This window comes from Leuresthes tenuis, unplaced genomic scaffold (genome assembly GCF_036924035.1).
Source record: "Leuresthes tenuis unplaced genomic scaffold, fLeuTen1.0.hap1 SCAF_7, whole genome shotgun sequence".
Classification (NCBI taxonomy): domain Eukaryota; kingdom Metazoa; phylum Chordata; class Actinopteri; order Atheriniformes; family Atherinopsidae; genus Leuresthes; species Leuresthes tenuis.
In genome coordinates, this window is record NW_027325361.1 from 15,323,552 (window position 1) to 15,350,642 (window position 27,091).

The 27,091-nt window shown below is 40.7% G+C and overlaps 3 protein-coding genes across 5 annotated transcripts in view; 2 read left to right on the forward strand and 1 right to left on the reverse strand.

Annotated features, from left to right (window-relative positions):
• The window catches only part of timm44 (translocase of inner mitochondrial membrane 44 homolog (yeast)), a 251,283-nt gene that overhangs the window by 25,927 nt on the left and 198,265 nt on the right, over window positions 1–27,091 (forward strand). The gene's annotated exons all lie outside the window — the stretch shown is intronic.
• Window positions 1,576–17,888, forward strand: LOC140311896 (cortexin-1). Its single transcript, XM_072389485.1, has 2 exons — window positions 1,576–1,696; window positions 15,389–17,888. Exon 2 carries the CDS (start codon window positions 16,359–16,361, stop codon window positions 16,737–16,739), a length of 381 nt encoding a protein of 126 aa, XP_072245586.1. The 5' UTR covers window positions 1,576–1,696; window positions 15,389–16,358; the 3' UTR covers window positions 16,740–17,888.
• fbn2b (fibrillin 2b) overlaps window positions 17,988–27,091 on the reverse strand; it is a 71,530-nt gene continuing 62,426 nt past the window's right edge. For both annotated transcript variants that reach the window (XM_072389486.1, XM_072389487.1), the window contains exons 49-65: window positions 26,217–26,342; window positions 25,864–26,016; window positions 25,708–25,773; window positions 25,486–25,611; window positions 25,001–25,120; window positions 24,771–24,893; window positions 24,490–24,621; window positions 24,280–24,405; window positions 23,955–24,161; window positions 23,651–23,776; window positions 23,345–23,467; window positions 23,046–23,162; window positions 22,781–22,909; window positions 22,443–22,562; window positions 21,276–21,507; window positions 20,986–21,139; window positions 17,988–20,867 (exon numbers count right to left, since the gene is read on the reverse strand). In XM_072389486.1, the coding sequence (XP_072245587.1) occupies window positions 20,490–20,867; window positions 20,986–21,139; window positions 21,276–21,507; window positions 22,443–22,562; window positions 22,781–22,909; window positions 23,046–23,162; window positions 23,345–23,467; window positions 23,651–23,776; window positions 23,955–24,161; window positions 24,280–24,405; window positions 24,490–24,621; window positions 24,771–24,893; window positions 25,001–25,120; window positions 25,486–25,611; window positions 25,708–25,773; window positions 25,864–26,016; window positions 26,217–26,342 (2,558 nt within the window). In that variant the 3' untranslated portion in view covers window positions 17,988–20,489. The remainder of the gene's footprint in view (window positions 20,868–20,985; window positions 21,140–21,275; window positions 21,508–22,442; window positions 22,563–22,780; window positions 22,910–23,045; window positions 23,163–23,344; window positions 23,468–23,650; window positions 23,777–23,954; window positions 24,162–24,279; window positions 24,406–24,489; window positions 24,622–24,770; window positions 24,894–25,000; window positions 25,121–25,485; window positions 25,612–25,707; window positions 25,774–25,863; window positions 26,017–26,216; window positions 26,343–27,091) is intronic.

Sequence of the window (27,091 nt, forward strand, 5' to 3'; positions counted from 1 at the left end):
TTTAATTAGAATTAGCACAGTGATGGTAGCTATGCGTCCAGCTGGGTTGTCAAAGGTTTGGACACTCCTGTGTATCAGCCTACACATTCTCGCCATCATGAGCTGAACGAGTGGGAAATATCTGACATTGTTCAGTAACATGTCCTTCCTGCTGTTGGCAGCAGCTCGTGAACCGGTGGGTGTAAAAAGGACATTCATGATGGAAGATACCTAAAAAGTAATTTTAGCTTGTCTTGATTTCTTCCCTTCTTCTTTCCAAATGGTGGACACACTGTCCTTTTTTAGTGTTGGAGGTGTTTACTGAAAATGTCATTACTGCAATGCTTTAATGATAAAAGACACCCCCCCCCCCCCCACCCCCCAGCAGGGAGAACTAATGCCACCAGTTTCTCATATAGACAGCTCATACTGAAAAAGCAGGAGGACGGTGATTGCATGTTGGGTTGGTCATGTCAAGAAAAGGACTGAGAAAGGAATGGAGCACATAGCAGGAAAAGAATAATGAGATGAAATCTAACACAGATGTGGATGAGTCAGGAGGATTCAGAACACTTAGCAGCCTACATTTTTAACTGAGTGCGACACTTTTCGACGTCCAAGAACAACAGCAGACTGCAAGGACAAGAAACCAATACAATCTCCAACTCTGTATCCCCAGGCCAGAGTGAGATTTGAAAAACTCCATCAAATTAGACATTTTTATTCCTCTTATTTCTTCTATTCCTAAAATTGGAACGGAAATAACATCCTCATAATGATGAGTCAATGAGTCGATGTTACTGAACCTGCTCTGAAATTCTCAGCAGCAAGTGTACCAAATTGTAACAAATAGGCTGCAATAAGTTCTACATCCATTTTGTCACAGTAATACTTAGCTGCCTCTTAAATTTGACAGAGCACCAAAACCAATTAGATTGATACCAATTAAAGACCAGCTACAGGGGCTTCCAGGGAGGAAGATACCAAAGTCTCTGAGGAACTTCAGCTTTGCATCCGTTTTGTCCTGCAGTACTTAATTCTAATTTTACTTTAATTCTATTCTAATCAAATGAATAGATCATTTAAAAAAGATGAATAAATAATGAAAAAAAAAAACATTTCAGATATCAATCAAGGAGTTTGATGAAAGTCTGCAGTCATCAGGTGTGAAACAAGCTACTTTCTTGCTAAAAAGGTTTGAGGATCGAAAGATAAAAGTTATATTAACTGTAAGAAGAGGACACATGTCAGGCTGTACGCGTAGTTTGTTTATTATTCATCATTCATTTTTGCAGGGACACGAACTATTTGCACCAGACATCAGTCTCCAGATTTACTTGAGGGCTCTTTGAACTTGAGCTCAATCAGGACACATTTATATTATTAGTACAGTATAATAATATAGCAACTTATATAAAATTATTAATCAATACAGTATTCTTATTGCTATTAGCAGATTTTATATGCATAAACCCTTATGTCGAGGCTACCTTTGTGATTGGCTGTGCGCCTCGAGGGGAGGCTTGGGTGGGTGGGGAACTTCAAGAGTTGCTGCCTGCCTCCAGTCGTGTCTCGGAGTTTAGCGACGGACATCAGCAGAGACGGAGGTACTGGAGTTGGTACATGAGGAGGCGGAGGAGAGACGAGCACGTCCCAAAGTTTCAGGCTGAAGCTGTTCGGACACTGCAGACGCGCGAATGCTGGGCACCCGAGTCAGGTTGGTGCAATATGACGCACAGAAGCACACTGCTTGTAATGTCTGTGTTAGAATAAAAAGCTCAATTAAAACAAGATTATGTGGTAAAAACATGAATATTCATGCGCTAATGAGAAGCTGCAGTGACGTGCGTGTCATTGTGCCGTTTGAGAACCTGCGCTGCTCCGTTTATAAGTAAGCCACTGATTCCGGTGTTTTTTTTGTGCCAAACTTTCGTATAAGTTATCCCTCCACTACTGATGTTCTGTCCTTTTGTTGCTCAACCCAGTCTGCCAAACCACTATTAGCTGATCACAGTCTTTCTGCCAAAGAACAGCCGTAAATGCTTCTGTTGCTTTGGAAATAAATAGAGGGCTAGAAATGGAGAGCCTCGTGAGCCAAACTCAAAAGTTGAAATAAGATAAATTATTAAACTTTAGAAACTTTAAACAAAAAACTAAAACCTTGCGTGACTGCTATGTTATCAAGTTTTTTTTACATTGTTGTTGAAATAAAATCGCATATTTGATTATTTTTCCACATTTAATGAGATCATATGATATCAAAAGAGTACAAATATTGTCGGAGATAGTATAGTTGGCTGTCTTCTAACCAAACCTGCTTACCTGAATTAATTTAAAACTACAAAAAGTTTTTTTGTTTTTTTAAAAAAAACAAAACAACAACAATTTAAACAAGTCAGAGCATCATGCTCCAGTGCACCATGAACTTACTGTGAGTGTGCTTGTCTGGTAACACAGATTTCTGTTCTTCCCCCTTTAGTCTGAACAAGTCACCTTCAGGAAACACGGGTATCAGACGGAGACATGGGGGTGAATGTTTTTTCCCCTGAACCGCATACAGATCATTACAATCACAGATGCATACAGCTTGCAGAATACAGGTGAATTTCATTGTAAAACTCTCAAAAAAAAATCCATCAGGGTGTATATTAGATTTAATTAGCTCTTTCAGGTTTAATGGCTGATTGAGATAAGAAAACTGATGTCAGTCTATCCTTTACACACTATCCGTGATCAGCTCCTTACAATTGGATGTAGTTCCTCGCCATGGGCGCGTGTTTATTACCCTACGACTCTGAAATCTGTGCGAGGCATTGGATGCACCACAGCCCTCCTGGCTCTCTTCGTTCATGTTGTCTCACATTACACTGACAACTGCTGAATAATTAAATTGTTAGCTGTATTGAGTGATCTAAGTTTTGATCGAGATCTGGACTCTCAGCTTGATGAAAGTTGTAAGGATATTTGCCCAGGTGTCTACAGCATGCTGCGTGTTATGTTAATCCTCCACCAAGGTGAAGGCTGAGAGAGAGATATGTTTGATTGCTGTTTGTTTGCCTGTCTGTTAGCAGCATTAGGGAGAGACTGAATTTAATCAAACTTGATGGAAAGGTGCAGTATGGGCTAATGAAAAATCTTATTAGATTTTGGTGCACATGACTTTCTTTTAAACTGCAAAATAAGGCATTAGCCTCACTCTCTGAGCACCACTCTGATTTGTAGTTTAATTTTAGATATAGTGAGAAGTTTCTAATGAGTTCAGGTTTTTTGTATTGCTTTTATTTGACCCAGACACCGGCCTTTTGCTTAAACATTTGCATCTGTCAATCTTTACAAACTCTCGTTCTTCTGGAAATTACTCGATTTCTTAAACTCTCAAACACCAAACATTTCAAGCTGAATTTGAGGTAACTGTGCAAAAAGTATGTTTCAGTTAAATGAAATGGTGCACCGCCCCCTAGAATATTTCAAACAATGACGACATATAACCTGACTCTGACTTAAACAAAACGCAATTTAAGGAAACAAAAAATGGGGAAACGGCATGATTAAAGGTTTAAAGACATGGCCTGTTGTTACTTTTATTTACTCACCTCTCTCAGTCTACCAGTTCAGATTAATACACAGCATACATGGTGGAGCTGCTTGGCAGGAAGCTGACAATGTCATTGTGTAATGACCTGTAATGAAAGAAGAGATGACAACGAAATAAAAAACCCAGGTGGGCTCACCTTTAAGCCATCCTCGTGCACCTGTCAGGATATACGGCATTACGTGGCGCACATTTGAGAATCAGGTTCTCCACTACACAGCTATCTCCCTGTGTCACCACCAATCTCTGTTATTAGCTGTGATATCTGGTATCATTTACTCTCTACTGCCCACCAAGGTGGTTGCTTTATTACACTGTTCAGCCGCTGCTTAAAAGCAGCTGAGTGAGGAGGTGAAGCCACTGAAGTGTCTTTGCTGCATCATTCTGACAGACATAATTTAAATGTCATGCTGCACAGTTATGAAATCACTTTTTTATGCGCAAACGTGAGGCAAGAAATCACCTGTGTGTTTTGTGCTACTTGTGCGTATTGCCTCAGAGATAATAGCAGTGCTACAGTGAGCGTGGTTCAGTTTTCAGTTTGTATATTGTCTGGCACACAGATAAATAAACATCCACCTGGCTGTCTCAAAGAGCCACCTCCATCAGAGAGGGGAAAGTTTCATGTCAGCACAGAGGAGAAGACTGTGGGTCTTCAGTCTTAACAAGAGGGAGTGAGGCAATCCCCCAAGGTGTTTTGATTTCTTTTCAAATATTCAACCGAAATTTATCTATCAGATTTTGGTATCTGACTCAGGACCCAAGATTTATTGTCCTTGCTCCTTATCAGCTCAGAAAAAGACCTCCAAATGCTATAGCAACCCCCACAGCAAAAGTCTATTAACTCTCAGAAATACGAGAAAAGGAAAGGAGCTGAGTCTAGTTCGCTTATTGGAAAGAAAACTGCTGATGGCCTATGAAGGGAAGTGTGCAGATAAGTACTCTTTTATTGTGCCTCAGAAGTATTTGGCCTGGGAAGGCTGCAGGACGGTACACCCCATCTAGCTTTAAGCCCAACAATCAAATCAACTGAACTGACTACCCTCACTTCTGCAAGGTGATATGTCCGGGTGTTTTGCCATTACATTTCCTCTGAATTAAATCTGTGCTCAGGACTAACTGGTAGCTTCTTTAATGGGGAGTGGAGCAGTCAGCAGCACCCTGCTGAGCAAAGTGATTTCAGCTTTCGTGTTTGAATCAGCACTTTGCCATTGTTGAGTATATAAAGCTCCCTTTTTTTTATCAAAAGTTGCACAGGATTTACCCACCACCCGACTCTGACAATGTATTTTTTCCTTCACGGGTGGGGTGTTTTTGCCTCGCTGATTGAAGACCATTGTTTTGCATCCTGGCTGACGTGTGCTCTGACGTTTCAGGACTTTTCCTTTTACTGTCTACAAGAAAGTTTTGAACTTTTTAATGCTGACTCTCAGCCCTCTTCCACCTTGGTTTTGAGCAAGTGTTGTGTGGGCAGGCCATGTAATATATATACGGCCTTCATCGTGGGCTGGTCGGCTGGCTCGCACAGTCTCCGTTCTGTCCCAGTGGACTTGACAGAACTGCTGCCTGATGGAAGGAAAGTGCTGTCTTCTGACTTTCAGAGTGCTGACATCTTCATATTGGCCCTCGCATACACACACTTCTCCTGCTTACATCGTGCCCAAATCTCATCTCAGTTTTTCTTATTCATTCTTTCTCCGCCCTGATTATTTTTTCGCTTCCTCTTACTCCTGCATTTATCTGATTGATAGCAACCAATCCATCATGCTCCGTGGGTTGCTGCAGATCTCTGTTCTGTCTGAACGCAGACACGAATCACAGAAATTTAGCATTCTGCTCACCAAAGTTTTTCCCTTCTTTTGTCCCTTTTCTTGTTTCCACTTAACTTTTGCCTGCACCTGGTCTTCACTTTACATCATTCATCGAACTTCTCACCTTACATAGATAAGGTATCTTTCCAACTGTTGTGCTTCAGACTGTTAGCTGTCACGATTGTTGTCTTGACAGCAACAGGGGGTCTTTTAAGATTAACAATATGGTTTGAACGCTCATGTCAGTTATTCTTTAAATCTATCTTCTCTCAGTCCTTTATCTTAATCAATACAAAGAGTAGTCCAATGACAGCTTTAATCCGCTCACTGCTGACCTGCTGCCACTAGTGAACTGGTCTCCTTGCATCTTCATCCCTGTGTGAATATTTTATGTCTGTGAATTAAATATAGGCTGGATATGATTGGGATGACATTTATTCACATTGACTGGTGGGACAGAAGGGATTTTAGAGCTGATTAAAGTGGTGGTGGTGGTGAATTGGAGAGAAAGGTGGGTTCCTGTGCTGCTTGTCAGAATGGCCTGAGCCTCACTCAGTGAGGTAGATGGCTGGAGGCAACAAATGAGTTTCAGGGCTCTGAATGGCTCTCAGCCTTTGAGTCAAACACCCCAAGGGTTTCATAAGACGGAAAATCACATTCATAGCCTACAGTCATGACTCAGTGAAGTAAAATTCATTCAGTGAGTGTGTGTATTTAGTCTGTTTGAAATGTATAATATTTTACAGCCACTGATAGTTTCTGTGACATTTATACTTTATTTGTAGTCAATACTAGTTGAATTCTTAGGTTTAAAGTTCATAAGTCTTACACGAAAGTCTTTTAAGCATCTGAAGTGATTATTTGTCTGCAGGTGACAACACGTTTTGATGAAAAAGAATTCAAACAGCCAAGTCAAGACCAGTATTTGAGCTATTAGATTTCAACATTTTATTTGATTTGTTTTACCCTTTTGTCAAAATCTTTTTTGACAAAATCTTTTGTTTTTTTCATCAAATAGATGATATGGAGCTCCCATATATCCCAAAATGTTACTGTTATAGATCTGGCCCCTCATCCAGGTCTGCTCCAATACTCAAAAATACAAAAAAATTCACACTGAGAACCAAAGTCATAAAGTTGCAAACAAACTTTTGTTTCTTCCAGGCAGCGAAAACTGCAGCTGTTTAGCAACTGTCAGCATAATACATGGCCTCATCTATAAGCTGCTCTGACTGTGTTAAGGCCTGGAGGCATGTTTCTCCCTATTAGCAAACTACCTGTATGTGCTGCAAGATGTTGCTGCTCTCATAAGAACCCAGGATAAGAGCCGTTCATTTTGCTGCACTTACATAACACACACGGGGCATGCCAGTCCATCTAAGCCTATTTCTTATTTAAACAAATGCTGTCGAAATATTATAGTTGTGTATATACATGCATTTAGTTCACATGAAGCATCATATTCGTTCATGTACTATATACCATTGTTACGTTATGAAAAAAAATGATTAAAATACAGCCTTACAAAGCCCTGCATAAACAAAGTGTCACTGTGACATGAGGGGAGAGCTTTTGGCCAAGAAAAATACATTTATAAAATATCAAATTTTTACTCTGGTAACTGGTTGGGTTGGCCATTGTGTCAGTTAAGAGTAAAACAATATTGGTTTAAGTGATGAATGAGATGTTATGAATCCCATACATATAAAGACTAACTCATGCAATTCAATGCTTTATGCCGACCAAGGCTCTCCAAAATATGCATTGTCTGTATATCTGTCTGTGTGTCTCTGTGGGATTTTCTCTCATGCCCTCTTTGTTTACCCACTTCCCATTCTTGAATTAACTTTTAGTACTTCTGCTTCACAGCAGAGCATTTGGTTCTGTTTCTTCCTATTTGCACAGATACAGGATTTACTTCATCGAGGTGCTCATCAGTGGCACACAAACTGGTGTTTCAAGCTGTTAAGGAGAGCGACGCAAACATCCAGGAGATAGGATAGAGCAGGCTGGGAACTGAATAAAAATTTGCTGCCTTTTCTCTGCTCATCTGATTTTACTTTACTGCAATGCGAGCTTCATCAAGCAGCACATGATCCTGGCTTGGGAGGATTTCAGCTGCGTTTAGGAAAAGAAAGTTAGTTTTTTTACAAAGAGAATTCTTTCATAGTGGATACAGGAACATTCAAGTAAACTGCTAAGTATGCTTATAAAGAAAAAGGTGTTATTTTGGGCTGGTGATAAAATGATAGATGGTAGGCCGCTCTGAAGATGGAATTGCTCCGCTGCAGTGTTGCTGTTGAAAACCACAAAGGACTTGTTTTTCTCCCTTGCTCCCTCATCTGTGTACAGCACAATTTGTCTTTTTCTGTACAGTGAGATGCTAATGTTTGGCACCTCAAGGCAACATTCCTGTCTCTGAGTGTTTGAAGGAAATTTCTGGGGTTTTTAAACCTGCATGCCGTTTTCTCTTATATTTGAATATAAATATTGATCGGCACAGAAATCTTTGGATTCAAATGCATATTGAGGACCGTGACTGGAAATTGCTACATGTAAAAAAATGGGGCATGTTGGCGCCCTGTCCATGATGTCGTCAGACACTTAAATCGAGCCTGAATCTCAACCTGTGCTGACGTTATAAAAGCTTTCTTTGCTGCTGCTAATTGCTCTTTGAAAACCACTACAAGGAAGTAACAGATATGATGTTTTCACAAAATATTTTTCTGATCACTGTGATTTTTGTCAATAACTGATCTGAAAAATCCTGGGAAATGTCCTTTAAGTTAGCAGAAGATTAAAATTTCTCCAAAGGGCAGAAAATGTATGATTTATGTCAACAAATGTCAGCGTGAATCTTTATGCTTTTTTCCACTTTTACTTTGATTGTTCATTTCTTCACAATCATCAGGAAAGTTACGTGTAGCAAATGTCAGTGTTAGATTTTTACAAATAGCATCCTAACAAGCCTGATGCAGTTTAAGTCGCAAGTTTGAAAAGAGCTTTATGACTGCAATGAGTTTGCAGAAATGTGTGAAGAAAAAAGAATGCCAAATTTCATGAAAACAACATTTACATCTAATGTGAAGCAGAGGGATGGGTTGATCATTCTTTGCCCCTCTGTCGAAGCCACAGTCATGGGGAATCTGGCTTTGGTATGTTGAAAGGATTCAGCAAATTCTGAAGTAAATATCACCCAATCTGCAACAAAGCTGAAGATGAAGAGAGGGTGGCTTCCACAACATGATATTTATCTTTAACACACCCACAAATCCACTGTGGACTGACTCAAGAAAAGCAAGCTGAAGGATTTGTAGTGATGTAAGACTTCTCACAGAAATAGAAGCTTTTTGCAGGAAGGATGGATAAAAATGGTTCAAGCAAGAACTTTTTAGGACTTTTTAGGGATGTGATACTTTCTAATGAGGGAATGAGATGGGAAAAATTACTTAACTTGAAGTATGAAAGAAATGTGTTATCTTTAGGTTTTTGTAATTTGGAAATCAGGTCATCTTTTTACCATCATTTTACCATCTTACTTTTGCTGAGTGACAGAAATTTGCACATGCTCAACTTTTATATATCATGGTGTATCTCAACCCTTTGTTCACTTCAAAACTAATTTCTCATATATCTATTTATATATAGAGATATATATTTATACAGTGTATATATGCTGTCTGGGATTAGACATGCTTTTCCAGAAATGTTTGGCAGAGAGATCCAAACCTCAAGTTAGTGAGGACCTAGTAGTAGGGAAGTTTTGTGCATGTTTTTATGTTAAAGGTTCAGGTTATTGAAGAAGTCCTAAAGATAAGCTGTACTGCCTACTCTGTTATGCTGCTGGATCTTTTTTGTTTTGAAAGGTCAGCAGCCTTGACTGTTTTCCTCACACAGTACTGTCTTTCATTTGCATGTACACCAAGTAAAAGAACAGGGTTGTCTCACACACAAATATCTTTTAGTCCACATCGGTGTGTGTACAGAGCCTACCAGCCTGGCCTTGATTAAAATATTTAATTGCCCAGCTTTATCATTGTTACTGTAGCTACAGACAGTCTGCCAGCCTAATTATGACTGGGGCTATCAGAAGAACTGGCTGGCCGTGAGCTGAGATGCTAGCCAAGTTTAAAGAGGAGTGACTACACAGACACTCAGGTGCTAAAAATACCTGTTAGATAATTGTGTTTGGGTCGGTAAATCTGACTCATTGTGTTTGTGTATGTGCAAATGTGTGACTCCTTTCTTTGGAAAGTGTACAAAAACATAACTGAATTACTGATAACTGCAGCTTAAGCTACACATGTAAATGTTATGAGGAAAATGTTTGGTGTTATACGCAGCTCAAGGTGACCCGGTCGCTATTTCCCTCATTAGCCGCTGACACATTGCAGGTGCAAACTACCTGAGGTGGTGAATGAATCAAGACAGGCATGCTTGTATCTCCACAGAAAAAGTCAAATGTATTGATAAAGCTCAATTACAGACTGTATCAATACATTTCCATTGGACCCTCCTACTGTTTGTGTTTAGTTTGTGCGCAGTTATGACGGCTAACTGCATATTTGTCTTCTAAACTGCATAACTACTATGGTGATGTAATGGGGATACCCATCTGAGCTCGTGGATCACATGCAGCTCCCCTCTGCCTTTTTCTCCAGGTCCACTTTATCTTTATAAGCAGCAAATTGGAAGGGGTTAATTCAATTCCCTGCAGGCTGAGGCTAAGGCTGAGACGAACATTTACCATTTCTGTCTCCTTCTCTCTCCACTTGCTCTCTGATGCTCTTTTCCTCCCTTTTTCTTTGTTTCTAAAGTCTAATTACTTTCAGAGAGTGGCTCTACTCAGGTTATAGATAATAATAAATCAAGGCCTCTGTTCTGAACTTTGTGGAGACTGGTAGTGCTGGCTATCAGTGGTTCTAAAAGAAGTGGACTGTTATGGTCTGCCGACGTGTTAAAAAAGATCATGTCTTGTTTGAATGTGAGATCAGTGTGATTTGTGGGGCTGCTTGGTAAGCAGAAAGGCCCCCAATGTAAAAAGCCAAAAGACACTTAAGGAGATGAAACAATCATTAAGACTAAGGATGAAATTTAACTGCAACCTAATTATGTGTCCTGTGCTGCAACAGACGTTTTAGTTTCTGAACACACACTGATGTCAGAGAAATGATTAACTAACTGAAAAAATATATCACCAATATGTTACTTTTATGAATACATTAATGTCCTAAAAAAGTTAATATCATTGCTGAAATATCTTCTCCTTTTTTATTAGTCACCTCAGTATTGTATTATGGGAAATAAATGCCAGCATAGTCCACCATGTTCACTGTGTCTTGTGTCAACACAATCACTAAACCTGAAAATAACCCAGAAAAAATTGTCCCAAATGAGCTCATAACTCCTTTTGGATAGATAAAATAACTCCTTATTTAATTTTTCTAATCTTTTTTTGTTTTCCTCAAAAGAGCATCATAAACTTGGCTAAATTCTGAAATTTTCAATTTATTTTCATGAAAACGACGAGTCTGCAGTTCCCAGTGGCAGTGGACCAAAGTAGTGATGACTCTGAATCTTGAGCTGAAACGTGTTATAGTCTTTAAGACCATTAGGAGCTGTAGATCTGGGCAATAACTTTCTGTAGATTCATCACCATGATTCTTTTTGATTGCCACCGTGTTTTAAAACTGCTATTTGAAACAAACAATGTATAAATTGTAAAAATATTGAGTTCCCAACTCTCCAATGAATCAATAGTAATTGAACATGGTTGTACTTAAGATTGAAGAGTAAAAACCGCTGAAGCTGTGTCTGTACGTGTGTGAGAGACAGCAGGTGGTGGATAGAGGAGGAAAAAGGGGACACCTATGTCACCTGAGAGGTAACTAAATTATTTTCAGCTCTCCTCAAGTCATTTACCCTGATGAGTTCTGTCAACATTAGCTTGACAAATGGCTCAGGGGATGCGATAGCAAATGAATGTGCACACACACTACTACTCTAGAGGTGCAGTCAACTGTACATCTGCTGTATCTATATGTGTTTCACTTAAGTTTGCCTTCTGAATGTGGTCATGCCATTGTGAGTTTTTGAATATGAATACATCTGTGTGTGTGGATGTGCGAGAGATGTGTCCATTTAAGGGCTTTCCATTTTTGTGTCTGCTTCACCGCCCTTCATCACAGGGGTCTCAATGGGCCTTCGAGGTAACGTCTTGGAGGAGAGATGGAGTGGGTGCAAAATAATGTTCGATGAGGCTGATAAATGTGTGCACGTGTGTGCATGAGAAGCTGATGGAGGGTGATGGTGGGAGAGAGATTTAACGAGGAGGAAAATAAGCTGAGCAATCTCTGTCTGTCCTCTCTCTACCTCACAATTAGTTATTCACACACACACACCTACATACACTTTAGGAGCCCATGAATGAACTATTGGGTCACTGACTCTACGGAGGCTTGTTGCAAGGCAAAAATAATTCTGCATTTGTACCATTTTGTGAAAATAGATAATTACACTAAAAGTTGTTCATGAAATGATTTCAGTATATTTCATGTAGACGTAAGAGTGTAGAATATGATCATTTTCACTATTTGAATAAAAAAAACCCTCTCAGATTTATTACAGAATGGTCATTTTGATACCTTTAATTTATTCCATTTGCATTTTAAATAAGATTTAAATTTTCTCAGCAGTGTTTGTTTTCCTGTCTTTTTTCTCCCATCTTTCTTTCAATTTAGTTTTTTTACGGGTTTGACTATCTCCTGTAAGGTATTTTCTGCACATCTTTGTCTTTATGTGATAGTGACGGTCTGTTGTGGGCAGATTTTGGCATTAAATGTCAGTTTGTTTTGTTTCCAGACTAAAATGCATTTGACTCAAACAACCCGTACTTAGCAGTTGTTCAGTTGGACTGGTGGAGACGTGGATGTTTGAATCCAGTGTGAGACCAACATTTTTGCCTTTCGACCATTCCCAAAGAGCAATGTGACATTTAAAAATCATGTAATAGGCATCTGTAATGCTCTGTTTGTCTGCAGACAATCAGTCCAAATTAAGTTTATTCAAGGTCGAAAAGCAAAAGTTTAGTAGACGTCTGGTCTCCCTAAACAAATTAATTAATGGTCATATCAACAAATAGATCTTTTTATGTGGCTTGGATGACGTGCCTATCTTATCACAACTATTTGCAACCCAATAAACTATCACTGTTTGCTGTAAAGATTCAATATTGGGGTGTTCGGTGCTTATGTTAAACATTTACATATTTCAATGCATGGTCTACAACTACGAGTTGGGACTACACAGTGTTGTATTCACGTCTGAGGTTGTGTGTAGTTGTACTTAAAAAGCGAGGCTGTTCTATGCTTGTATTAAAAATGTACACATTTTTTTTGTTTTGTTATTATTCTGTTATATCTGCACTAAGCATTTCCTTGCTTAGTGCCGGTCTATTACGTGCCTTTTTTTTTTTTAAAAAGCAGGAATAGTTCCGCCTCTGTTATTCACACAGTTTCATGCATCACGTTATTGTAGCCTAACATAAAAGGTTTTCATATTTTGACTTGCAGTAGAATAGGCACAGTTTTGATGTTGACATTAACAAAGGCTTTATTTTATCCATCTATCCCCCGAAGTCATGGCAGGACTAACGATAAACCTTATTCACAATGGACATTTTGCTTGCCATGAAACAGTGTCACTAATGATAATATAAATGACTGTAGCACATTTAGGGGAGCTTTTTGCAGGTTGCTGGTGTGCATACAGACACATCTTACACATGTGCTTGACATAACTGAGACAAAACTTGTTTTGCTATGGCCTTTGGGCTATGAAATGGGTCAAAATAGGTTTAATAGTTTTGTATTCCAAATCAATTCTAGTTTTCCATAAAGTGCACTTTTCCAACCTCCACTATTTCATGTGTGTGTGTACTCTTTGTGATACTAAATATTTATGAAATACAGTGTAATTCCCTCTGCAGAGTGAAAAGGTAGTGACATTTGCCAACGCACACTGCTCAGTGCTAACAATCCTAGCAATGAAACGTCTCAAAAGGTTTAGCTGTCGTCTGTGTACGGTTCAATGCATACTGTTATGTCCGTATTTGTAGTATTTGGATGAGGAGGCCATTTCTGGGAGTCTGTCCCTTTATACTACGATTGTGGGTTTGAAATAAAGCAGTCAAGAAGTCCTGGAGGTGCAAACCTGCAGCTTTAACTCAATGGGCTAAACAGACAAACAACAAATAAAATTGCATGAACCATATAGATGTTCGAGCCATTTGTTTACACACGTTCTCCATTTTCACTGCCTCAAAAATGATTTCAGACACACATTTAGATATAGAAACTGATTTCGATACTTGGATACAAATACCTTGCAGGCTGTGAGCACCTGAAATTTTGCATCTGCTAGTATTAAGATGCCTTTTTAGCAGTTGATCTTAATTGTTGCTTGTTTGGGGCTCTTTCTGTGTCCAGTTTAACTGAATAAGAGAGTTTGGTAGAAAAACATTTAAAATCCTGCAAAAGTTATATTGATAGATATTCTTATTAAAGTACTTTGTCCTTGAAATTTTTTTTTACAAAACCTCCCCCAGCCATATTTCCCCATCCTGAAGGCTGAACTCAGAGCCAGTGCTGCTGGCTTTTCTTTATTCCAGTTTGTGACAGCTCGTTCCTAATGCGAGCAGCCAAGAAAATAAAACATAGGTTTTCAGGTAACTGTAGCCATATTAGCCCTAAAAAGCCAAAGAATTAAGACATTCATTAGGTTTCAAAGTCATGAAAGTTCCCTGTGATAACAGTTTGAAAGAATAATAGTTGTACAACTTCTGCTGTTATTGTTTCTTAAACAAATATCTAAATTATTTTCTCCTTTTTCTTTTTTTTTCTTCATATGTGCAAGGGTTTTGCATCTCATCTTTCTGAAAGTAAAAACCTGGAATAGCTTTCACACACACAGCAGGTCTATTTTGTACACATGCCGGCGTGCACATTCTTTCGCAGTGTGAGTGTTACTCCCAGGTGTGTCACCCTGCTGCCAGCCAGCCTGGTGCAGCGGGCACCCTGGAGACACTGGCTGATGAAGTATGAGATAGAAAACCTTTTGAACTGAACACGACAGAGAGGCAAAGGCAGAGGGTGTATGGTGGAGGCACTTTGCCATGGTCAAACAGAGGAGAGTCAGTCCAGTCTGTGCCAGTGAACCTCTCTTTTCTCCACTGTGCTGCTGCCAGTTCACCACAGAAACTCATCAATCTTTAGCTCATCTATGAATCTTGATATGTTTTGCTTCAACTTCCTCTGTTGCCCCTGAGGACAATCATGCCTTTGTCTCTTTTGAGTACTACCCACTGTTAGCACACACACACACACACACACATATCTATCAGCATTACCTTTATCTGAACAAATATCCCTGTCACCACTCTATTCAGACATGTGAGCAAGTGTAAATGGTTTACGTATTACATGTCCTCAATGATTTGAAACCTGGTCTGCCACAGGAGATGTGATTTTCGATTATTAATGAGGCTCCACAACACTTTGTCTTTCCGTCCATCATGTGAGCAAATGAAAGAACGGGGTCAACAAGGGAACAAATGCCGTCCTGCAACAGTAAACTGAAAAATCGGGGTTGAGGTAATGTGGTATCAGTGTTTATAATCATGCATTCATTACCGCTAATGTGGCAATAATGATACCATAATCAACTTCCTAATTGAGTGTCATTACAGGGAGTGCTGGTGCTGTGTTCTCTGTGCAGATGGCTAATGTTACTGTTACTCAGTGAGCAGAGGGTTGTTATAATCAAAGTATATAATGAAATGAGGAGGGAATAGACTCATTTTCTTGTTTTGGTCTACATTAGAAACAGTGGGAATGTTCTACAAAGCTGGTTTGACTATGCATTATTATATAATGCATATTAAATGGTTAATGGCTTAATATGAGAGATTTTGAATGAGATTCTAACCATATGCTTCTATTTCTTTTAGGTGGAGGTCGCAGACTCAGCTTAACCAAGAACATCTGATGACAATAAGTCTGGTTATACTCCTCAGCCACATCTGTTAAGGACTGCTGGAACAACCTCAACAGCAGATTCTGCACTCAAATGAAGCCACTTTTCATTTGTGACTGACAACTCAACCTACCTAACAGAAAAACCCAGACGTTCTCAAAGCATTTTCGACCTCTTGTTGCTTGTCTGCTTGTCAAGAGAGGCAGTTTTTGAAACGGTCATCTTTAAGGCTAAACGGTGGAGGAAACTTATTTCAATAGGGCTCTAACCCACTTATCACGCTCTAGCTAGCCAGATGCAATTAGCAGGCGCTATTTAATATTCAATGCCACTTCATCTACTGACCTCTGCATTAGCTGCATACAAACACCCACATATTGTGCATACACAGCCACACACACCTGGTTGCTGGCCTCCTCAGATGCTTCAAATATTGCAGTTTTTAACAGTTGTCAGCCTTTCAGTTCAGTGATACAAAACCAGACACGCATGTCCTTCTGTACACTACCAACTCTCCTAGATTTCACTGACCTTGATAGTGATCAGTGACATTTGTGTGTTTGTTTGCATTAGCGGGAGGCAGTGTCACGCCCTGTCTGCTCTGATTGAGAGTGAAAATAGGAGCTGATGTGGCAGAGTGACTCCAATAAATAGAAAAATTATCGCCTGAGGCCCGACCCCTCAAATAAGAAAAGTATAGAGCATCATTAGGCTTTTAAGCCACTTCCTAAAATGTGTGACACAAAAAAGTAGTCCATATTAATTGAACAGTGTATGTGTGTGTATATGGGTGTGTCTGTCACATTGTCAGAGCAGATTAGGGTCGGAGCTGTCTTTGTTATGTCACTGTGACTGACCTAGATTTGACACCATCAGTCAGTAAGTCTACTTCCAAGCTACTTACCCACTGACTTAGGTTATAAAAGGTCTCAAGATTGCCCCTAATGAACACCTTCCCCTCCTTCTCCACACCTCCATCCAACACACCAACCATCCAGTCAGTGTGTAAGCCCTGTCTCCGGGTCCCGTGGAGGATGAACGATGTGCCTACACTTGACTATGAATTGCTGCTGTCCCCGGCCAGCTCCTCCCTGCCGGGCAGTCCTGGTGGGGGAAGCAGCAGCCCCCCTCTGGCCTTGCTTGGGGTGGACACGGAGCAGCGAACCGCCTTGGCCTTTGTAGGCCTCCTCATACTCTTCTTGGTCTTCCTGCTGGTCAGGTGCTTCAGGATCCTGCTGGACCCCTACAGCCGCATGCCCGCATCATCCTGGACTGACCACAAGGAGGGACTGGAGAGGGGTCAGTTTGATTATGCACTGGTGTAGGGTGTGAATTTGTTGTGGACAGGAGAATATTTCCTTGCACACGAGCTGTTTCCTTCATTTTGTAGAGAAGACGGACGCTGACAATGCATTATGTTGTAAATCCACTCAGGGGGTGGGGGGATGGGATTGTTAGCTTTTGCTGGGTTTAAATCACTGTGTTCTGTATGTTCTGGTGTAAATATGAGGCAACAGGATAATGTGAAACCACAAATGTGATTCAACAAGAGGCTCACCCTGCAAGCCAAACACTCAAACCCAGTAAATGGACCTTTAAGGACAGAGACCATGAGCTGCACAGCTGCCTTAACCTGACCTACTATAACAGTCAGACATGCTACAACACCACAACATCACAGTTTTAGGTTTTCTTAAGCCCGTGCTCATCAGTATTAAAACACAATTTGATTTTGGGAACATCGCTCACAACCTCAAAGCTGCATTTTTGAGAGCACGCCATGTGCATTACACAAGCAGAATTCCAATGAAGTTTACACAGAAGCAGAAGCCCCTTTAATGAACAAAGGTCCAGTAAAAAGTGTCCTCTTTTAAGTGCTGATCAAGGAGCACAAACTTTCACTTTCTTTGTGCTGAATCTGATCCTTGAGCAGGACTGCAGCTCCAGATGCTTTTAAAGACCCAAGCAGGTAGTTTCCATGAAATCGTGTTTGTCTATGTTTTGTGTGTTACTGTGTCTATATCTGAGAAGCCATATTGAAACATATACTCCCTTATAACTGCAAGTAGAGTTTACGTTAACTGGTTGTGCCCTTTGCTTTAGTCTGCCTGCCAAGTGTGGTGATAAAGCAAACAGCGACCTTTAGGAAAAAGAAAGCTTTATTTTTCTATACTCGACTCAAGTTTGGGAGTCTTCTTTTTGCTATCCTTTTGTCTCTTCCTCTTACTGAACCAAACTTTAGACTGTGGATTTTTGAAGTAGTCATGCAGCCCTGTTTTAGAAGGAGGCAAAGTTGAAAGCTTTGCTCTTTTTGTGGTTGTGTTTTTCTGACTATCTGCTTTGTTTTTGATACACAGGTTAAAAATGGCAAAAAAAAAGATATTTTAATCTTCAATTACTCTTCTCTGATTCGAGGTGATAGCTGGACTGTGTGTGTTGGGGGGGGGTCCACATTGTTCATGTTTGAAATGAAATAAAAGAGCCTGCTACTTACTACGTCTGTGTACTCGGTGCTTCTCTTTTTAGCAATAGATGTTAGCACGCAAGCCAAGAAGGAAAAAAAAACTAAACTCTTAAAAATATAACCCACAATATTTTATTGCTGTGAATGTCACTGGACAAAAGTTTACAATATTACGTGAATCACACTGATTTTACAGATTGCCATTTGGTGTTAAAACTTTTTGTTTTTCACCTTTACACGATAATTTAAGACATAAAAAGATGCTTCATCTTGGCTAATTTATTTATTTGATCTTCAGCTGGTGAGTGTTACTGGATGATTGTCATCAGCTTACAGTTTAACTCTGGCATCATCAGGTGTCACTTTTTCAAAAAAAGAAACTTCCTGATCCTTGTTTTTCTGTGTTCTAAAGTTCATGACAGTTTGTGATAACAGATTTCAAGTTTGACACTGACACTGAGATACAGTAAGCACATGTCTTTTTCAAGAAACAAAATGGCAAACAAAAGAAAAATGACAAATTAACATTAAAGATACAAAGTATACAAAAGTTCTCCGGTTAGAAAATGGTTATGTGTTATAAACATTGTCTACTGAAGGCTGTGGTACAGTGCCGCAACCTTGAATGTTAAAAAAAAAATACAAGAAAAAGAAAGGTATTATCATTTAGCACCATAGATCCCAAGAGGGTTTGCACGAATCCTTATGGCATATTACAGACAGTGTACGCTTCCCTGTGTGTGATAAAACAGCTAATGATAAAGTTTGGTCTTCTTTTCGCTAATGGCTGACGTGAACGGTGAACAGATGCCAGTCATTGATCGACAAACACAACGTTGCTTTGTTTTTTTGCGTTTTCTTTTCATACAAAACAAGGTCAACAGCACTTCAAGCCTTCAATCTTAATTCATTTTTTTGTTTTGTTTATTGCTGTCTTGCCTGGACTGTAAAAGGAAAAAAACAATTTAAAAAAATCTACATTTCACGTAAAAATATACAATTTAATTTTCAAGAAGCAAATTTGATAATATTGGTTTTTCAGACAATACAAAAGACAGACACACAAATGAATAAAACCTAGCAAAAAATGTCACGCTTGCAATCCAGATTCAAGACTGCACTTACTTTGTACAGCGTTATAGGATGGTATTATGTAGCACCCTTTTTTTCTCTTTGAGAGAAAAAAAAAATCATGAGTAATGAAGTCTGACCTGATGAGTATTCTTTTATTTTTTTTATGAGGTCTCGTGTTCACCTGTGCGTGCCCTTTCTCTGTAAAGCACTTCTTTTACTTACAGCTTAACATGTTATGTACCTTTGAGACTGCTCTACTGTTTCCGAAGCGCCTCTTTGCGCTGTAAACGAGGCTCGGTCCTCAGATTTCGAGCTCAAAGTAAAGTCAAAGAAGTCAGATGAAGTCAGCTTAATGTCAGCTACAGCTCTGTTCTTCTGAAGCGTGTCAGAGTTTGTAGTAAAACTAGGAGAAGCTAAAAGCTTATGACAGTTGACATGGGGAAAGAAGACTTTCCACTTTATGAAGAAGCTGGCTCTCAGGTCTAGAATCAGTGCACCTGAAGTAAAAATCCCTTAGAGGATAAATACAAACGTGACCTGATCTACCGTCTTTAAACTCTATAAGCTACTAGTTGGTGTATTCCCTGCCCATGATGGATGCTGAGGGACGCTAGCACCCTCTTTTGTTTTAAAGTCAGCATCACAGCATGGTGTCCATACTCTGTGAGAGGTACTGAAGTAACCAAACATGACAGCACACACACGCACACGTCTGCTTTGCCCTGCCCACAGGAAGAAGCAAAAATAAGAGACATCAGAGCAGAACACAGCTTGCTTGCTGTTTTCTCATCTGATGTTTGGTTGGTATCCAGCTATAGAGAACAGAATGAGACGGACTTAAGAACCTGAAATGCTGTATAAATGTTGCAGTCCTTCGTGATAAAATTTTTTAAACAGCACAAATACATTAAATGACATACTACAATACTGATAAGGGCAAATGTGACAAACCTTTATCCCCAGTGTTGTGATTTTTCTCCCAAGATAACAGAGAGGTGACAGAGTCCTTAGACCAGTTATACATCAAACAGAAAGAACATTTTGCATGCAGTGCTTGGATATGAACATTGCCATACATCTTATGTAAAGACAGGCCTCTCTGAGCACTTAAACCATTTCTGTTAACCCCCTGTTCAGTGTAGTTTCATGTTATTCTAATCTACAAAAGTGCTACATGGAGCCATTAGCCTTCTGTCTGCTACTTTTTCTGTAGGAGGTGGCTTTGGTCCAAGCACAAAAGCACCCCTCTGCTATCTATTCCACTGTCCCTCAGTGGAGAATGAGAGCTGGGTCAGGCAGGAGCGGATTCAGGGTAAAAAAAAGAAAAAAGAAAAAAAAAAGCACAAAACATGAACACATAATAACTTGAACAGTAACAAAGTGGTGGCAGAGTTGGGCTGATTGACTCAGTCTTTCATAGCCCTTTAATAGCCCCTGTAGGCTGGATGGTCCCGTGGGGGTTAGACGACAAGGGTGGAGGGGTTATTGGATTAAAGGTAAAAACTCAGTCCAGAGAGAGAGCACACGCACACTGAGCTCAGTGCAAGTGGACATGGAGCTTGATGCGCAGAGCATCTCCAAGCTCCCCTTGTAGGTAGTCACTGTCATGCTGCTCCTCCAGCTGTTGTAGTCTGCGGGGCCCAAACAGTGGCAGGCTGGTAATCTCCAGGCGGTAGGAACCCGGTGGAGGTGGTCTCTTGCCAAGCCTGAGCACGCTCTTTCCGTCGCGGCGTTCCAGCAGGCGGAAGTGTTCATTTGCATTGCCATGGGTTATGACGTAACGTACATGGTGCTCCAGGGGCTGCAGGGCGGGCAGAAGCTCGAGCAGAGGCTCTTTGTTGAGCAGCGAGGCCAGCGAGAGGTTCATGGGGATGGAGGCCTGGGTGTCCACACTGGCCATACTCACTGCTGGTTCCTAAAGAAAAGACACGAAGAAAGGACTGTGAATTCTTACAAAAATCCCAATTACTCACTTAAGACTCTGAAACTGAAAGGATTCCTGACAAACAGATTCAGTTTTTCAGCACATGTACCTGGCTGAGCTCATTTTCATCGGCATTACGCTTGTGTCGTCCATTCTTTCCTCCTCCATTGATCTTGCATTCGTAGCAGGCCTCTGGAGACAAACTGTCCTCCTCATCACCCTCCAGAAGCTGGCCTGGGAAACCTGAGCCTGATACACAGTGACTGCATGGAGACAAACATTTAAAATTTAATACCACCAACACATGAAACAGTTCCTTGTGGTACAATGAGACACCATCTTTTTTCTTTTTTTTTAATACGATCTGCTAAATGTAATCTCTACTCTGTGCCCCCTCACCCCTGTCCTGCTCTGTAGAAGCCTCCAGGACAGCCACACAGGTAGCCTCCATCAGTGTTGGAGCAGCCATACATGCAGGGGTTTGTGCCCGAGCTGCATTCATTCACATCTTGGCAGCCACCAACACCCTGCTCAAAGTCGAAGCCAGAGGGACACACACACTTGAAGCTGCCCAGTGTGTTGTAGCAGGAGGCAGAGCCGCAAACTGTCCCAGACTGACATTCGTTTTCATCTGCAGGGAGAAACGAGGTTCAGAGAGGATAAGGAAGTTAACACTAATATAAGTAGATGATAGTCAGCAAATTAAAATTTAGGATGATGCTGTCATGTAACAGACAGATTTTATTCTTCTTTCCGATACCAGATGAATGTGTGTATTCACAGCCTGACTAAGGATGTCAAAAGTAGTTATATCAGATAATTGTGATAATGGTTGTATTTTCATTATAATTGTTTCCATTTGCCTGTTCGAAAACAACTGGATGAAAATGACTGAAATGTTGCAGTAGCACATGTTTTTTCATCTTTTATTGCAGCTGACGCCCATTTAATGACATCACCTAACTGCGACCATGTCTTCTGCTGTGGACTTGTCAAGTCTGCTAAGTGCAATTAGTGTTAAGAGAGTCTAAGAGGCAGACAGACTTTATTTTTTCACGTTCTTCAATTTATTTTAACAAATGACAGTTGTTTCTTATAAGTGTTGGATGATTTTATGAAATTATCATGCATATAGCATGACAGCGGCATAAGAATTCAGTTGTTAATCGCATTTATTTGTACGACAAATAATTGACTACTAATATTTCATAACTGTGACAGCCCTAATCCCAACATATATCTTTTATCCTACAAAGATATTACAAAATGATCTGTGTTATTAGTATTCCTTACTGTAAATTCTTGTCACTTCAAACAAAACTGATTTATCTGCAGATACTGTATGTGCAGATTTATCTAGCTAATCTTAACACCAATAATTCGTGGATTAACATTCTGACTGCACTGTCAATTCATACTAAAAAGAAACATATAAACAATGTGTCCTTACGAGAGTAAAAAAAACTCCTAAAATACCTTACTAAATTTAGTCTCTGCTATAGAGAGCTGTGTCCATGACTACTGTCGTGACAAAAATCTCACAGACACTGAGTCACAGCAACTCACCCACACACTGGTTCCACTGGTAGTGCTGCACGTAGCCCTGGGGACAGCCACAGCGGTAACCTCCCATCATGTTCTGACAGCCATGCTGACAGCGGTGGCTGCTGCTGCACTCGTCCACGTCTGAGGAAAGTGAAAATGAAGGCTTATAAATACACACTCAATTTCCCATTTCCAGTGCAGACACCAAGTATGATTGAGTGCAACCACAATTTTCAACAACCTCAATCCCAAACACCTCCACAGAACCCTTTCCATGTGTCTTTCCACACCTTTGTGGTTTTAAAAGGACTCGCCTCTCTAAGCTAAAATATGGCTAACTAAATGATGCATCTGCTCACCCTCACACCCCAGGCCTGTGGTGTCCAACGAGAAACCTTTAGAGCATTCACAGTTGAAGCTTCCAGGTGTGTTGACACAAGAGGCTCGTGAACCACACGTGCTGGTCTGGGCCGTGCATTCATTGTTGTCTGCAAAGAGCAAAGGCATGTGGTCAGTGAAAACCGTATTTATTACTTTAGACCATACGTGTATCCCATTGAATTCACTTTGATTTTTGTGGTGTCCTCCTGCTCTGATTTTGCACTGATTTGGTGTTGTACTCACCAATGCAGGCAGTCTGGTGCTGAGTGAAGCCAGGAGGACACTTGCAGGTGAAGCCTCCGATGGTGTTAACACAGAGGAACTGACAGTTGTGCTGCTTTGTGGAACATTCGTCCAAATCTTTGTGGAAAAAAGGAAAGCATGAAAACTGATGAAGGTGATTATAGAGCATTGCGCCAAAATACCTTCACAGAATATATCATTATCAGTGTAACAGGGCGATAAACAGAGCCTAGTCCTCAACTATTTGCCACAAATGCTAGAGTGATTTTTCAGTACAGCTACAAACAGAATGTAATTACCTTTGCAGGTCTTTCCATCTGGTTGCAGGCTGTATCCTCTGGGGCAGGAGCACAGGTAGCTGCCCTCTGTGTTTTTACACAGGAAGTTGCAGGGTTTCGGAGACAGAGAGCACTCATCCATATCTGCAATATACACGAAGTGAGATGAGCATGGAGAAATATTAGAGGAGAAGCTAAGCTAGATGTTTGGAGGTTGACAAACGCAAGACATTTGGCTGTCTTTATCATTTTTTCATCACAAAACCTTGCCACCAAACTGAGAGACAATGTGAGAAACAAAAACAGCAGGTCAGAGATCAGCCTTACCAACACAGGTTGTTGCAGTGAAGTCAGCTTTGTATCCCACATTACAGTGGCAGCGGAAGGATCCAATACTGTTGATGCACTGACCGTTATGACAAAGATCTGGCAACACCTGGCACTCATTGATGTCTGAAAAAAAACATATTTTTCAGTGGTCTGCAGTGGACAGACACATGCACAAGTCCACAAATAGCCTCTTTGTGACCATGAGAGCTCTCTATCTCACAGCTTTACTTTATTTTTTACACTGAGCACACAGAAAAGGTTAAAAAAAGGAATTTTGTATTTCATATAATGTTTTTCTTACCTCTACCATCTGTGGTGTAGCCGGGTCCAAGTGGGCACATCTTCTTGTACTGTATGGTGCCAGGCAGTGGGCACAGCTCACACTGTGACCCCCAGCCTCGACCCGCATTGCAGCAGCACTCTGACTTGGTCACACTGTTTCTGTTGGTTGATGACTGCTGGCACATGGTCTGCAGAACCTCTGTGTAACAGTAGCCCTTTCTGTTGTCTGTAAGATAGGGTGAGAGGAAGACATGTGAATGGATCCCTTAAAGACTTTGGGTTTCTGTGATTCTTTGGGTGAGTTCACAACCAAAAAGCGGGTTCTTCATTGGTAATAGTCTTACCAATACATTCAGTTCCAGTGGAGCTCGGCTCAAAGCCATCATTGCACTCGCAGCGGTAGCTTCCCACTGTGTTGACACAGCGGCCGTTTTTACAGATGCCGGGTTTGGCACGACATTCATTCAGGTCTGCCGGAGAACAGAACAAAAGATTGTACTGTAATGTAATATGAAACTGTGACCTATTTCTCTTGCTGAAGCAGTTTTACTTACCCATGCATCCGTCTCCGTCTGGTCGACGCTGCATGCCAGGAGGGCAGATACACATGAAGGTCCCAATCAGGTTCTTACAGGTCATGCCTTTTGAGTCACAATCATCCATTCCCTCTGAGCACTCGTCCTGGTCTATTGAGAGGCAATGAGAGATGACCATTAGGAGAATTGTAAAGCCTGAGGGTTATACTCACTTTCACGTTTTAAGGAATTATCTATATCACGCATCACACAGAAATCAGTTAGACAAGACTAATCTCTGATCTGCAGCACTCTCTCACCTCTGCACATGCGTTGGTCGTCTCGCAGCACATAACCAGCAGGACACATACAATCATAGGAACCAAACGTGTTGACACAACGGAAGGCACAGAGCAGAGGATTCTGGGAGCACTCGTTGATGTCTTGATTCAAGAGGTGAGACAGAAAGATTTAAATTACATCCATTTTATATCAAACTGAAAATGAGTGTAACTGTACTGGTGACTTTTACTGTGAGTGAAACACTGACCTTCACAGGTCATCATGGGTCCTGGTTCAAATCCTTCCTGACATGAACACTCAAAACCTCCCACCACGTTGGTGCAGGTTCCATTTCCACATGGGTTTCCGATGGAGCACTCATCAGTGTCTGAAACAACCAGTGAGCAAAGGATGAAACAGAGAAAATAGTTCAAACCAATTCAACATTATCTTGGATGTGAAAGAGAATCAGCAGCTTAAATCCAAAAACAGATCAGACTGTCGTACAGGAAAAAGCTAGAATCAGTCTGCATCAAAATAACATGAGCCCAGAGTGTTAGTATTGAGTTTGTTAATAAATTCTGTGACACAGCAACGAAGAGCTCAGTGGTCACAGCTCCTTCACTCAAGCAGAAATCCAGGAGCTACTGATACAATCTTTTCTCACCAGCTACAGCAGTTTTATTATTTCACCCCCCAAAAATCAATTATATTAAATCTTTGTGCATAGTTCAATGACAGAAACTGTCTCACCAACACAGTTGACTCCAGTGTAATCCAGGTTGTATCCAAAGGGACATTCACATCGGAAAGAGCCATCTGTGTTGATGCAGATACCATTCTGGCAGATTCCCGGATTATCCAGACACTCATTCATATCTACACAACACCAAAAGATAGTTATATCATTTTCAAAAACACCCTCCCACCACTGTCTTTATATTTAAAGGGGTAGATCAGCATTGCAGCACTCACCCTCACGAGTATTATCACGTCTGGGCATGGCTCCGTGGCCATAGGGACACAGAGTGTCAAAAGCAGCTGTAGAACAACCAAAGCACAGCCTTTTTTTTAATATTTCACAATCAAACAGTGTGGAGATTTAACGTCTTGTGTTTCTGTAGTACGCACCATCGCTTTCTTGTGGGCACAGCTCACAAGGGAGTCCCCATCCCTCTCCAGGCATCTTGCTGCAGCAGCATTTGGCCTTGGTAGTGTTGAAGGCTTTGGGGACTGAGCACTTGCCTGCCTCAAATTTGGTGAAACAGAAACTCTCTCTGGTGTCTGCAAAAAAACAAAAAAATAAAGCACAAACCTCCAATCAATTCAGTGTCTCTGTTGCTCTCTGGGAACAGATAGTAGCTTTTGTGTCAATACAGTGGGAACAATAAAAATATCCTCATGCATTTCCCCCAAGTCTAACACATTTATTCACATTTATTCCAGCACTGCTGTTTCCTAATTCAATCAGCAGTTTCTCTCACCATAGCAGCGCCGTTTGTTGTCAGAGAGTACGAAGCCTGGCTGACAGGTGCACTGGAAGCTGCCGGGGGTGTTGGTGCAGGTGCCAAACTGGCAGATGTTGGGCTCCACATCACACTCGTTGATATCTGGGCAGCGGGAGTAGAAAAGGGAAGAGGAGGGCAGGTGAGACTGAAAGCATATGCTCCATGTGTATACATCACACTGTATGCTGGAGCAGATGGCCAAGCTGCTAATGTCTCTGACTCCATGGTGTTAAAATGTAAATGTTAATCAAGACTCTGGCTATTTAAATGAAGTGATTTGATTATGTGCAGAATACTGCACCTGAAAAGTGTGCGTGTTTAGGGTAAAATAGGCCAGTTTTTTCAAAGTAGGTTTTTCCTTGGACCGCCTCTCACAGTCTTTTAAAGCATGTGTCGAACTTAAAAGCATGGTCAGCCCCACCTCTTTATAATTTTTTTGCCTTTTCCCAAAACAGACTTGCCCTAAGATTCCTCCTCAATAATTACTCTAAGACCAAACAATTAGGCTAAGAGTCCTTGCTGCATGACTTTTAAGTTTGGGGATCTCTGATCTAAGAATTCTTAGAAGCTTTATGGACAGCCCTGGGATTCCATGATTGCCATGGTTCCCCCTCAGGTGCATTATCACAGAATCATTTGAAAACAAACAAAAGACATCGGTTCACAAAACCTTTTTTCCTCACATTTCACTCCACCTGTTCTTAAAAATCACTTCTGTTGTGGGCTTGCACAGTTGCATACTGACAGGAACTAAAGACTCCCAGACACTCACAAAAGTGGAACAACAATCTTGCAACATGGAAAATGTCAGGTTTAATTCATTCCAACTTCTGCACTCTTTTGTATGTTGT

Excerpts from the sequence above, each read along its gene's own strand:
- LOC140311896 (XM_072389485.1), top strand. The coding sequence starts at position 16,359 with ATGAACACCTTCCCCTCCTTCTCCACACCTCCATCCAACACACCAACC.